Source organism: Psammomys obesus, unplaced genomic scaffold (assembly GCF_907164565.1).
Source record: "Psammomys obesus unplaced genomic scaffold, mPsaObe1.curated_primary_1811, whole genome shotgun sequence".
Classification (NCBI taxonomy): Eukaryota; Metazoa; Chordata; class Mammalia; order Rodentia; family Muridae; genus Psammomys; species Psammomys obesus.
This window is the reverse complement of record NW_026596034.1, coordinates 34970166-34984235: the sequence shown is the minus strand read 5'-3', so window position 1 is coordinate 34984235 and position 14070 is coordinate 34970166. Positions and strand designations below refer to the sequence as shown.

The following is a 14070-nucleotide window of genomic DNA, read 5'->3' as shown; positions in this document are numbered from 1 at the left end:
GACAGAGCAGTACTCTTGGAAGGGTTTCAGGGCTTGCGTTGAGAATTACTCTGGGTGTAATCCCAGAGCTGGGCCTCCAGGGCTAGCCTTTCACCTGCCTGTAAGACAGTGGATGAGGAGTGAACGAATAACCCAATGAGGGAGTTAAAGATACCTTCCCCTCGAGCCCCCATATGGCTGCAGATAGCCAGGCTACAAAATCAACAGTGATTCCCAGTCTGCCTCTTTCCATATGCAATGTTTCCTTCTTCCCAATTCCTCCTATTCCGAATCCAAAGAGCAAACACTGGGTTAGGGGCCCGGCTGTGGCCAGACTGGTACACCTGACTTGCTGACTTAAGTTATTCTTCTGGGAATTGGTGGGGTGAGGGGTCTTTGGTGGTAATTTCATGTGAAACTCTGTCTCAAAAAACAAAACAAAAACTCAAAAACAAACCCCCACGGGTTGGTGAGCGCCGCAGCCCAGCTCACTGGTGGAGGGAGGTGAGACTAAGAAGATTCAAGGGAAGATGGAGAGGAAGAGAAAGAAGGAGGAAGGAGGCCTTAGGGAGGAGGGGCTGGGGTTGGATAAGTAGGAGAGATGAGAAGAGGGGAGAACAAAGTAGAAGCAGAGAGAAGAGAGGAAGGGCGATGGGGCGAGGTAACCGAGGATGGGAGAAAAGGGAGAGGAAAGGACGAGGGAGAGCAAGATTGGAGAACACAGAAGGTGGTGGAAGAGAAAGGTTGGGGCCTACGGACTGGGGAGGCTAGGAGGCGGAGGAAGGGAAAAATGAAGAGGAAGAGCCCCTCCTCCAGCCCTCCGCGGAGTTGCGCAATCCGCACAGGCTGGGATTGGTCGCTGCGTGTGCACGACGCTCCGCCCCCGCCCCTCGTGACCAATGGCGGCTGGGGGGCGTGGCCTTCGTGGGAGTGGAGTCCCGGCGCGCGCTCTGGCTCTGCAGTAGCGGCGGGCGCCCTTTGGAAAAGCCGCGTTTGCAGTTTCAAGTTGCGGTCTTCCCCTCCCTCGCTCTCGGCGCCCGCTCGACCCTCGCAGCCGATCAGAGGCACGCTCCCTGGCTCCGGCAGTGTTTCCGCTTCGGCCATGGCCACGAAGATCGACAAGGAGGCGTGTCGCGCGGCGTACAACCTAGTGCGGGACGACGGCTCGGCCGTGATCTGGTGAGCAACGCCGCGGGGCCGGGGATGCCGGTAGTGACCTGCTTCGTGCCGCTCGCCGCCGCCGCTCACCTATGTTTCTTTTCTTCCTCCAACCCAAAGGGTGACTTTCAGATACGACGGCGCTACCATTGTCCCCGGCGATCAGGGAGCGGATTACCAGCACTTCATCCAGCAGTGCACAGGTAGGGCGACCTGAGACCCTTTGGGAGAGAATGGGCACCGTGGGCAGTAAGGTTCTGGCCATCCAAGCAGCGACAGATCTGGGCTGGGTTTTTGTTTTGTCTTTGTTTTTTTTTTTTTTGAAACGGGGGCTCACTATATATCCTGGGTGACCTCCAGCTGGCCATCCTCCTGCCGCAAGCGTCCAAGTGCTGGTATGGTGGGCGTGCACAGCCATGTCAAGCTCTGCTCTGAGCTTCCTAAAGTCCTGTCTGTGTCCCTCGCCTGCCTTCCCCCACCTCCCCCAGCCTCTGTGGACATCTCCTTCGGCAGAAGTAACCCCTGCAGATTCCTCTCCTGGAAGGGTCAGACCGCTTCTTCCGCCCCCTGCGGTTCACTGGGTTTTCAGGTCAGATGGGCAGTTCAAACTCTAGTGTCCAGCCCTATCCAACACCCTCTCTGATTGGTTAGTGAACAAGAACGGCGAAGCCCCTAGGGGCTGCAAGCTGAAGGCAGAACCCAGGGCCCCACCCTCCTTTTTCCTTCCATCTTTGTCCGCATCTGCTTCTGTACAAGCCTTTAATTTGAAGAGTACAGAACCTCGGACTAAGAGCAGACGCCTGATGTTGATGTATGAGGCCTGGAGAAAGTAAAGCTGACTTGTGAGGTCCGAGTGGCCGCAGGCTGGGGTGGGGCATGGCGGGGAAGTTCTGGGAGTGGAAGTGCCCCACGGTTTGGTAGGAAGGGGTCATGCAGATGTGTGACTTCCTAAAGGCACCCACGCTGGAACCCTAAGGTTTCTATGTGTTCTGGGATGTGTGAACCGTGAGAGAACACGTGGCCTCAGTGGCCACAGCCCCTGGAAGAAGCAACAGCTCAGCACAGTTGGTAATGAGATCTTTTAAGGAGCTGGTGTGCAGTGCAGCTCAGCATTCTGGAAACAGGCAGGAGGCTGGAGAGCTGGACACCAGCCTGGGCTGTGCCCTTCCCTCCCCCACCCCAAAATAAATAAAAAGAGCCTTTAAAGAGATTAGATGTAGGAGATCCGGGCCCTAGTGTCCCCTGTTGTCTTTAGCTTTGGAACTAATGTCAGACAAAGACAGGCCACCTGGAGGCTAGGGTGTGGACTCCCAGCAGATGGCTGTGGATTTGAATTCCACTGGGGCTGCTTTCCAGCTGGGTGGGATGGGGCAGGTCCCTGTGGGGGCCAAGGTTCCCCACCTATCATCCCTTAGTGCTGCTGTGAGATTGATCCGACTCAAGTGTTCAGTGCTTGTCAGAGTTGTTGGTGGCATACATAAAAGAAGAATCGAGCCAGGGTCATGTGACTTCCTTTCCTTAACTGCTTTCTTTTTTTCCTTATTCCTCTTTTTTCTTCCTTCCTTTCCTTCTTTCTCTCTCTTTCTCCCTCCCCTCCTCCCCCAGTACTGGGTATGGAACCCAGGGCCCCGAATGTGCTGGGCACATGTTCTGCCTCGGAGGCACATCTCAGCCTTCTTAAAACTTAAGCCATTTTATTTTGAGACAGGTTCAGATGCAGTAGTTCAGGCAGGCCTTGAACCTGTGATCTTCCTGCTTCTGCTTCCTGGTTTGTGCCACCTGCCTCTTTAGTTGCTTCCTGGCCTCAGACTTGCTATGTATCTGAGCGTCCGGAGCTCCTGATCCTCCGTCTTCGCTTCCGAAGTGCTGGGATTTTAGGCATGCATCCCCATGCCTGACTGCCTGACTTTCTTAATTGAATCATCTTTTGTATTTAGTTCATCTCAAAGGGCATTTACTTTGTGCTCTGTGGTACTAACATTAGTGTGCATTTGTGTGTTTGTGTGTAAGTGTTTGCCCAGCTAAAACATCTCCTGGGAGTTCCATCTAGCTGCTGTATTCATTGCTTTTGTAAATAATTCACATAAACCCACACTTAAAGCAACTCGGCAAAGCCACTCGGCGCTGCTGGAGCTTCTGGCTCAGCAGCATGATCTCAGCGGCTGTAACTGCAGTGAATGCTTCCAAAGCAGGCAAGTGCAGGCTCAACTTTCCCAGAAGTTAGCACATCGTCAGCAGGATTGGCCTCACAGTCTCTGGGACTGGGTGCTTCAGGCCCTATTCTCTCCTCACCAAACCCACCTCTCCCTCCTCACCGGGAGCCTATCTCCAGCTGTCCTGCCTCTGTGACCGTTGTTTTCTCCACTGAGTTGGGGAAGGTGACAGAGGAAGAGCAAGCATCCTGCAGGCCCGTTCCTAACTGATGCTCCTGGCTGCTGGACATCCGGCCTGGATGGTGCCTCGGGGACACTTCCTTCCTCTGGCAGGCTGTGCCTTTCTGCGCAGATCTCCCTCTGTTTACCCTCTTCAGGGACGGGATGGCAAGCGTCTGGCGCATGAGCTAAAAATGATCTGCAGGCTGCTTGTTGGTCCTTGTGAATGGGCCGTGGGATCTGAGGCTCATCTGTGGCAGCTGCGGTCTGCTCTCTCATCCCAGCCATCTGGTGGACAGTGGACAGATGGTTCTGCTTGCCACGTCTGCTCCCTGCCCCACACTCAGCACCCTGCTTGTGATCTTACTTACCACCATACCTGACCTAGGTGTCAGCCATGCTTTGGATGGGTTGGCGCCTCAGGATTGCAGACCAAAGCCAAAGCCCAGACATACCTGCCACCACACAGCTAGGAAAAAGAGAGCTGTGACTGGACCTTGGGACCCATTGCTCTTGGCCCTAAGGAAGTGGTTTAGGGTCTTGTTCCTCGTAGAATGGTTTGCCCTAAGTCCCCATCAGCTGTCCTGGCAGGCCCCAGAAGAAAGGCTTTTTTTTGTTTGTTTGTTTCCAAGCACATCAGAGGTGCCTTTCTTATAGAATTATTTCGTCTTAATAATTACATAATAATTAATAACAGAATGACTATATAAATATTAGTTAACGAAGTTACTTTCACTCCTGTAGCTTCCGTCCCGAGACTCGGTGGGTGAGTAGCCCAGCACACAGTGCTGCCTGTGGTAGCCTCCTGTGGCACTACCCTTAGCCCAGGTCTGTTCTCAGTAGCTGCTCAGATGATGGGGAAAAGCGGTTGCCATGGTGCTGAGGGGTTCAGGCTGTACCATTGTTCTGGGTTCAGATTCATGTTCCTGAAGCAGGCAAGCTGCCCATCTGTTGACCCTTTTCCACAGTGGAGTCATCAGGAGTGTGTGTGCAGGCTGTAGTGAGTTCTTTAGATGTCAGTTAGAAGGACTGGCGTTTTGTTTGGGGACAGAGGTACATGCTGAGAGTGGTGGAAAGGTGAGGGGGATAAGATAAGAGCAGCAGCTGAGCCGGGGTAAGGACACCCCCCCCCCCCCGCAGAGAGCCACATGGAGTCAGGCAGAGTCACAGCTCAGCCCACAGAGGCGGAGGGACCATTTGCCAACCAAAGAGGACGTGCCAGCCACATGACATTTGGAGAAGAGGGGCTCCTGGGTCTGGCCTGGGTGGCAAGGCAGAGACCCCAGCTGTCTGGAGTCACGTTTTTGTTTCTGTACTGTGCAGACGGCTCAGGAGTCTGTGTGTATATACACGTGTGTGGGTGTATGTGTATGTGTGCCCGTGTCCGGGTGGGTGCATGTGTGTGTGTAATCCAGAGGTCAGCCTTGACGTTTCCTTGCTCACTCTTTAAGACGTGTGGGGGGAGGGGGTTCCCATGCGGGCACATGCCACTGTGCGCAGTTCTTTCCTGCCGCCTGAGGTCTAGGGATCAAATTCAGGTGGCAGTGACAGGCACTGTCATCCGCAGAGCCATTTTCCTAGCTTGCCGCCTTATTTTTGAGTCAAGGTCTTCTACTGAACTTGGAGCCTGTGTCTGGGTGATCAGTGCACCCCAAGACTTGCGGCATGCTACCATTCCCGCTTTCCCGAGAGTGCTGGGAACTCAGGACTCAGACATCGGTCCTCATGCTCCCGCAGCAGCCCCTCTATCCACGGAGCCACTCAGCTGCAGCAATCCCGTTCACAGTATTCAGAAACTCAGTTCAAACGGGAAAACCATTCAGAAGGTGTTCGCCCCGCCCTTTCATTTGCCCCTTCAATGCCTTCACGTTCATTCATTCTGTGCACCAGTGGCTGCTCTGTAGACTGGTATTATGAGAACCGAGGGATATGCCACAAGAAAGAAATTCCTACGCCCAGCAGATGTTTTGTGCCTCTCAGGAGGACTGACGATGTGATCATGGACCTAGTTTTTCTCTTATGTTCTTGAAATGCTTCTCTTTCTGTGTACTTTCTGATCTAGAGTGGGACCGGCCTATGCCTGCTGGGTCTGAACTCCCGTCTTTCCCACCTTTTGTTTTTTTCTGGTGGCCACTTTAAAAAGGCTACATAATACTCTGTCAACTTCAACATTGTCTACCCGGTCCTCTCCGGATGGACCCAAAGTCTTCACCACAAGCACTTTTCCTTTGGAGAGAACCCAGGCTTCTGGGAAAGCATCCAGTCCGGTGGTGTAGATTTTAGAGCCTTTGGGGAACAGCGCAGATGAAGGAGATCCACTCTCTCCTCTAGCTGAGGCCTGGCTGTGCTGTGTGACCTTGGGCGGTCTCCCAGATTCTCTGTTTCTGTGTCTGAGGTGATGGCTGTGATGATAATGTGGTGGGGTACAGAAGCACGGCCCAGCAAAAAATAGATGTCCACTATGTATATAGCACCAGCAGGGCAGTCTTGGGAGGTGCCCGGCCCGCCCGGCTGAAGTAAACTCTGTGTGTGGTGGTACATGGAGAAGGACACTTGGGGGAGAGTGTCGGCAGTGAAGCTTGGTTGGCAGAGGTGCTGGGTGAAGGCTAGGGCAGAGGATACTCCCATGATGCTCTGGTCAGACCACATGAGAATAGCCTGAAGCCTCTTTGACTGAGGACACAGACCCACATCTTCTCCTTTGTGGGAGAGGGTTGGGGGTGAATGGCTCTCAGTTGGCCCGTGACCCAGACTTGGCCAGTCAGAGCTAGCCATCCCCACCACACTGATTAGCTCAAGGTTGGGACCTCACATGACTCCTCAAGCTGATCAGGTTTGCTCCTGGGACGGGGACTTTGGACAGGGCTATTGAGAAAGAATCCTTTAATCTTCTGGGATTAAACCTGGGGAGAATAATGAAAGCTTAGAGTCACAGGACCCATTTGCCTCTGTGGACAGCTCAGGCAAAGGTCAGGGTTGAAGACTAGTTGGCATGGCATGGACGCTTGATCCAGCCATACTTGAAGCTGTCTCTATAGATTGTTTACTTCCCTGAGTCATTCAGTTTCTTTTTCTTTCCTTTTGAGATGGGGTCTTGAAACCATAGTCCACGTTGGTCTGGAACTCACTGTGTAGCTCAGGCTGGTCTTGTAGTTTTAAAGTAACCTCCCCTGAGTGCTATGATTAAGGTACGAGCTACCATAACTGGTGGGTTATTATTTTAGTTACCTTCAAGGGTAGTGAGTGAGTAGCTTGGACACTGTTCGGTCTCCACTGGTACCTGATTACATTCTGTTGCTGAGTTCACGGGCTTGGTGTCAGTCTTTCGGCTTTATAGCTTGGTGAAGTTTTTTCTTGCCCTTGGGTTTGTGGCCATGTTTGCCCGTATAGGCTGGCAGGTGCCTCTTCCTCACTGAGTAGTCAGTGCTTCTCTCTTTAGAACAGGCCCTTTAATCTCTGCCCTCAGGAGCTACTGCAGCCTTGGCAGCCTTCCCTCTGGGTTTCCTGGGTGTTACAAACACCCCTCCCCCTCCCAGCTTCTCCCTTTGTAGCTTTATCCCCCCCCCCCTCCTCCTTTAAAGGCAGTCTCACTGTGGAGTCATGAATGGCCTGGAACTTGCTAAGTAGACCAGGCTGGCCTCAAAGTCATAGCAATCCACCTGCCTTTGTCTGCTGAGATTAAAGGCTGCCACCATGCCATGCCTAGCCTCTTTATCCTTTTTTTTTTACATTTTATTTACCTCTTTTGGTGTTACCAGAAACCTTGTTCTTCAAAAAACCCTCCCTTCAGCCTGTCTCCTCCCTTCAGCCTGCCCCCTTCCCTCTGCTCTGCTCCCTCTGCTGGTTGGGGCTTCTTCACTGCTCTTTCTTTCTTCTGCCTTCTCCTTCCCACCTGTCAGTCTGAGAGTCCTCAGGGCTCTACCCTTCATGGTGGTGGCCTTGACTCATATCTGCTCAACTGACTGAATACTGCCTTTGGGCTGACTTTAGTGCTGTTCTTGACCCCATGACCTGGTCCTTCAGCCAGGGGTGACTTTCTGACTTCACTTTGGGATCCTGCCTCAACTCACAACAGCATTTTTATGGCTTTTGTGCAGGGGCCCCTGTGCTGGGAATGACCCGGAAGCTCTTTGGCACAGGCTAGCAAGCTAGCATGCATGCACATGGCTGGGCTCACTGAGCCTGGATTGTGGAACATGGCGGGTCTTTTTCATAGGTGTCTCTCATCCAAAAGGGACCTGTAGGCAGTGTTGCCTCCATTTTGCCACTGAGGAGCCTTTTCCTTCACCATGTGGGGTGGGCAGTGGAAGATCTGTCCCCTGCTGCCCAGCCCCTGCCTTCTTAGACCTTGTGGGTAGTCTCCCAGCCTGCTCTGTCTTCCTCCATTTTGATTTCCAAGAAGGCTTCTATACGCTTGTTAAGGCCTAGGCTAAGTGTTCCCTCTACTCAGTCATCACCTTTGTCCTCATGGTGCTGGCTACATATATAGTATGCATGTGTGTGCGAGTGTGTGTGTGCAAGCGAGAGAGTGAGAGAGAGAGATAGAGAGAGAGAGATCTCATGGCAAGGTCCTGGAGAGATTTAATGTTCTCGGTGATATTTATGGTAGCCAAGACCTAAACCTTCTCCCACGATTGTGTTGTTCCCATGACAGGCCCGAGTTCTGGCTCCTCCTGTAAGTGCTGACTCTCCAGCCTTCTGTTTGCATTACAAATCTATAGCCCGGCTTCCAATCTCAGCTGTGTTCCAGGTGGCTGTGTGACCTTGGCAAGTCACCTAGCTTCTCTGTGTCCCACTGTGCCAATTGAAAGAGCTAGCCTCTGCTCAGGAAGGTCAAAACCAGTGGGCTCAGCCACTCTCTGCCCACTCAGGCAGTTTTCTCCTGGGGACTGTTTTAGCTTAGTGTCCTCCTGAAGCTGAACCTGGGACCAGGGCCTGATTGCAGCCCAGGGGTTGGGGGTGAGGGTAGACTCAGGAAGGAGGAACAAGGCTGTGTGTTGGGTGAGGCAAAAGGAAGGAGAAGCAGTAAAGCGAGCTTGAGCCAGTTGGTGAGGCTTTTGGTATTCTGCGGAGTCTCTTAAAGATCTGCAAGGAGGCCGGGGCACAGGGCTCCCAGTCTGTGTTCTCCTTCAGTGGCTGATGGGTGCCTGCAGACTTAGGGCTGTGTCTTTGTGGAGTGACGTAGTCAGAGGTTTCATAGACAGGCCATAAGCATAGGTCAAGTGGTTGGGAGGCCGGCACCCCTTGGAGCATGTGGCAATACCCAAGGCCACGCCCACTCGTGCCTTTTTTTTATCCCTGCTAGGATCTGAGCCTAGGGCTGAGCCTGATGTGTTTCATGCTGCTCCACACTCCTGTGTGGAGCACACAGGAGTGCATGAACAGCACCACACCCCACTATTGACCAGGTGGTCCTCAGCCACGCCTGAGGGCTGAGCCTGCACAGGAAGTCCCGCTGCTCCCCTCTGAAGTGGTAGCTCAGTAATCAGTGCAGAGCAAATGGCCCGTCAATAGCTCTGAACACATGGCTGCTTTGGCCTCCTGCCAGGCATCTTCCTGCAACCCCGTGTCTCAGAGGCTCTCTCTCACTTACATGTGTGTGCTCTGCTCTCAGAGGCAGCCTCAGAGCATCGGTCCCCAGAGGCCTGTTTCCAAGATCGGGATTTTATATTGCCTTTTAATATTTATGCCATTGATGTACTTTGGCATTAACTTGTTCTAGATCTGGCGTGTAGGGAGGTGATACTGAGGACTAAACCAAGGGGTTCTTGCATGCAGGGGGAAATGCTGCCTCGGAGCTTCAGCCTCAGCATTCTTCCTCTTTTCATTTTGAGATAGAGTTTTGCCAAGCTACCCAGGATGGTTTTGAACTTAGATATTTCCTGTCTCACCCTTCCTAGTAACCGGATTGACAGGCCTGCCTTAATAAGCCCTGATTGCTTATTATTTATTTTTATTGAGGTAGGGTCTAGGCAGCCCTGGCTGGTCTGGGAGTCATCGTCCTTATATCTATCACTTGCCAGGCTCTGATGGTGATTCCAGCTATGCTGGTCTCTTGTCTGTCTTCATGTACTTCCTGTCCTTTGCTTTTGTCTTCTCTGGTTTCTTCTTGCCCTTGCCAATAATGAGCAAGTCAATATATTTAATAAGAACAGTGGCTAATGGTGACCTTCCTGTGCCCTTGGCTTCTGTCGTCTTCTTTCTCCTTCAAAGCCAGCTGTCTAGTCCTTTCTCATGCTAGCTCCTGCCCTGAGTCTATCTCCCTTTTCTCCATGTAGGACCTGTAGTGGCATTTAGCCAAGCCAGTACCCCAGAGTCATCTCCCATCCAGGTTATATTGTTGGCATCCCTTTGCCCTGTGAGGTCACTGCCACAGGTTGAGGGAGACAGATCGCCGATCTCAGACTGATTTAGAATTACGTAAAATGAAATTTAAGTTGTAAAGAAAGAGGGAGCCCCTCCCCCCAAGATGACAAAGGTTAATGGTAAAGTGAGGCCGTGTTGGAGAGTGGTAAGTCCCAGTTCAAGCAGCCCAGGCCATGATGGGACAGCTGGGTCCTCCAGGCTGCATATATTTCCCTGTGGCCTACTTGTCATCCGTTCTTCGGGTGGGTTCTGTCCAGAGCCTGTGTCTCTCCCCTCCCCCCCGGGACTGGCTGCTCTGTGGCTTTAGGAGTGCCCTCTAGCACCCAGCCTGTCTCACCTTCCTGCCTGTTGCTCTGCGGTCTGTTAGCTCCCTGTGGTTGCCATGGTTACCACTGGTGTTCTTGTCCTCATTACCATCTCACCAGCTCCTGCTTTCCTTCTTTCCCTCCTTTTTTTTTTTTTTTTTTTTTTTTCAACATAGTCCAGGTAGCACAGGCTGGCTTTGAGGCTACAAGCATCCTTGCCTCAGCCATTGGAGTGCTGTGATGACAGGTATGGAAAGCCTCTATGCTGAGCTTGTCCAGCCACTTTCAAAACTTGCTAAGTGTCAGGCCAGTCCAAGGGCTTGTTTCCATTGCCACTGAGGACAGCAGCCTGGGTTAGTGTCTGGACCAATGAGAGGGAAACTCTCTACGTTCCCTCTGCTAGAGCAGCCCTGTCCTCCTGTGTGACCATGCTTGGTGATACATACGAAGGAGGCACGGCCCCCGCCTCACAGCCTCACCCAGGGCAGCAGCTGTGTGTGGATACTTCACCCTCTCTGCGCCCTTTGGTTAAAGGCCAGTGTGCAAATGCTGTGAGCTGCTAGGTGGCCCCTGAGCTCTCTCCCTCCTGCTTGTTCTCTGGGGGTAGAAGTCACACTGACAGTGCCCAGGGGGAATGGCACCTCTCACTGCGCTGAGCAGCTGACCCTGAGGACCGCAGAGGTGACTCTTGAAGGCTCTTTCTCAGAGTGTGCCATGTGCCAGGCACCATCTGGGCGCTGGGATTAATAAGAACAAGATGTAGTCTTCCAGGCTGTGAGGTGGCTCTGCTTTCCTAGCGCTTGGGGTGGGGAGGAGGGGGGAGGCAGGCAGTGGGAGAATGGGGGGATGAGTAGCATAGGGGTTGGGGGGGAGGGGGTGACTAGTTTCATTTCTCATCCCTGCACAAACTGGACATTGAGAGGTGAGTTAGAGAGCCATTGCAATCCAATCACTTGGGAAATGGAGGCAGGAGAATCAGGAGTTCAAAGTCATCCTTGACTGCACAGTTCCAAGGCCAGCCTGGGCTACATGAGACCTTCTCTGGGCTTTAAGACTTGGATCAAACGAGATCTCATCCTTGAAGCCTTCCTTGATCACAGCTAATTTCCTTCTCTCTGTGATGTCCCAGTAATACCCAAGTAACAACGGTTTGGGTATTTATTGTCATTGTACTCGCAGATTGTTTGTCTATCTTTTGAAGGTAGAGATCTGTTTTGTCCGGTGGTCTCTGAATCCTAGGTTGGCTGTGCGCTTGTCCAATGACTGACTTAACAAAACTACCAAGAGCAAATCTGTGCTTGCAGGGGCTGCCAGGGCCCCAGCAGTCACACCCGACAGCCCTCACTGGCCCTAGGGCGTTTTGTCTAGATGCTGTTTCAGCACTCTATCTTCCATTTAAGGACAGGGTGGATAAGTGAACACCTGTGCTTTGTCCCAGGGAAGCCTGGGGCTCTCTGTGTGATTTGGGTCTTCAGGTCAGTTTATTCCCTGGGGCTCCACTGCAGTAATCAGCTTCCATTTCCTCTGCTGCGTTTTCTCTTGCTCTTTGTCCAGCCAGGAAAGCTGGGTCACTGGTGTTTGATGGGAGCTCAGCCAGAATGGTTTGGGCTGCTGAGGGGGTGGGGGTGGGGGTGGGGTGGGGGAAGTGGGTAGGAGTGGGGGGGGTGGGTGTCGTTGCCTCTCAGAGTGTATGCAATATAATCACAGACACAAAGCTGTGCACACAGATGCCGGTGTGCTGAGATCACCCTGGAGACTCAGGCTCCCATCCTCTGAAAAAACAAGCCAGTGTGGACAGAGCCTTCGGTTCTGGGCTTGCAGGCTTTCTTTATTTAGTTCAGAATCGTTGCCGTCATTATTTTATGGTTCTGGGATTAAATTTAGGGCCTTGCTCACCCTTGGGCATGACTCTATGGCCGAGCTACATTCCAGCCCTGTTTTTGCTTTTTTATTTTCAAATAAGCCCCATTAAGTTGATCAGATGGGCTTTGAATTTGCAGTCCTCCCGCCTCAGCCTCCTGAGTAGCTAGGGATGTAGCTCCCTTGGTAGAATAATTTCCTAGTATGCACAAAGACCTAGATTTCATTCCCAGCACCATATAAACTAGGTACATGCCTTAATCCTGGGATTTAGGTCAAGGCAGGAGGATCAGAAGTTCAGGGTCATCCTAGTCTACATGTAAGTTCAAGGCCAACCTGGGCTACTTGAAAGCCAGTCTTTAAAAATAAAGAGAGATATGTTTGGGAGAGAGAGGGGTGGAGAGAAAGAGAGAGAGGTATTTGGGACAGGAGGGTACTGGTGCATTTATTTGTTTTGCCCTGGATAGTCAGGGCTTGTGAGAGGCCATTTGTTACCTAGTGTTTTCCCTGCAGTTTCAGATCAGCCTGAGGCTCCCACCTTTTGGCTTCTTTTCTTTTCTTTTCTTTTCTTTTCTTTTCTTTTCTTTTCTTTCCTTTCCTTTCCTTTCCTTTCCTTTCCTTTCCTTTCCTTTCTCCCTCCTTTCTTTCTTCCTTCCTTCTCTCTTTCTTTCTTTCTTTCTTTCTTTCTTTCTTTCTTTCTTTCTTTCTCTCTCTCTCTCTCTCTCTCTCTCTCTTTCTTTCTTTCTTTCTTTCTTTCTTTCTCCCTCTCTCTCTCTTTTTGATGCCTAGGGATGGAGTCACAGAGTATATCGAGGGCAGAAGAGGGAGAGGGTGTGCCTTCAGGAGTATAGCTTTTGTCATGGGTGTGCCAGCCTCCTTCTGCTGTGATGGGAAGAGCACCTCATCCCTCCTGGGGCTGTGCCTTCTGCTTGGCCCTACAGGAACCAGGCTGCAGTGCCCATGTCCAGCCGCCTCTGGCCTTTGGCAGGATGTCAAAAGTTCTTTTTTCTTCCTCCCAGCTTCCTGGAGTTGCAGCCTTCCTCCTAGCCCCTTCTTCAGCTGCAGCCCCTTCTCCAGCCTGCAGGGCCCCCCCCCCCCCCCCCCCATGCCCCCCCTTCCCCCCCTTGGGAAGATGGCTGCTCAGCTGTTTGGTGTGGGGGTGTTTCCCCTTTCTGAGCTTTGTTTGCACAACTTCTCTGAGGCTGCTGTGAGGAAGATCAGGCGCTGTGTGAGCTGATCCTGGGCTGTGGGCCTCGTCTTACTTTCCTCTTTCTCCTTTTGTCTTACTCTGAAGTTCAGCTTCAGGGCAGAAATAGCAAAAAAAAAAAAAAAAAAAAAAGTCTTTTTCTCTACTTTCTGTTGGCCCACAGTTCATTTCTACAGTGCTTGTGATGTCCCTGGCACAGGGGACGTGAGAACTGGACAGATGGGAGAGCTGCTTAAAAGATGTCAGGTGTGCTAGGTCATGCCTGAAATGACAGCACTCGGAAAGAGGGCTGAGGCAGGAGCATTGCTGAAAGTTTGAGGCTAGTCTGGTCTATGCGGTGAGTTCCAGGCAAGCCCTGGCTAAAGAGTGAGGCTCTCGATCAAGAAGTTTTCAGAGCTCCTTCTGTGTGTGGCTTTATTTTTTTTTTCATCCATGCTCTGCTTATTCTACACGGAGTGTCGTGTGGTGAGGGAAATCACCGGAACCTCACTGAGTGTTACGAAGTGCTATGTGGCAGCTCTTTGGTCCCTGGGCTTGCCCTGAAGCTTCCTTTTACAAGAAGGCAGGGCCTTGGCCATTGTGGATGCAGTGTCAGGGGACACTATGGTGAGAGGTGGAGGGAGAGGGAGTGAGTCCCAACCTAAGAGTCCACTGAGGTCTCATATTTGTGGGAGTAAGGGGAGAGCAGTGCACACAGTCAGCGTGGTAGAGACTGTTTGCTGGTATGTCTTTGGAGTGGGGGCGGGGAGGCATTGTTGAAGCAGCAGCCTGTCCTGGTGGCTTTGTAGATTGCAGAAATTTCTCACTTCCTCTCTGCTACCTA

At 52.1% G+C, this 14070-nt stretch overlaps 1 protein-coding gene across 1 annotated transcript in view; it reads left to right on the top strand.

Moving 5' to 3' along the window:
* The first annotated feature begins 927 nt into the window (after positions 1 to 927).
* Cotl1 (coactosin like F-actin binding protein 1) overlaps positions 928 to 14070 on the top strand; it is a 29936-nt gene continuing 16793 nt past the window's right edge. Inside the window, exons 1-2 of the mRNA XM_055621401.1 lie at positions 928 to 1158; positions 1258 to 1340. Of these exons, the coding sequence (XP_055477376.1) occupies positions 1082 to 1158; positions 1258 to 1340 (160 nt within the window). The 5' untranslated portion in view covers positions 928 to 1081. The remainder of the gene's footprint in view (positions 1159 to 1257; positions 1341 to 14070) is intronic.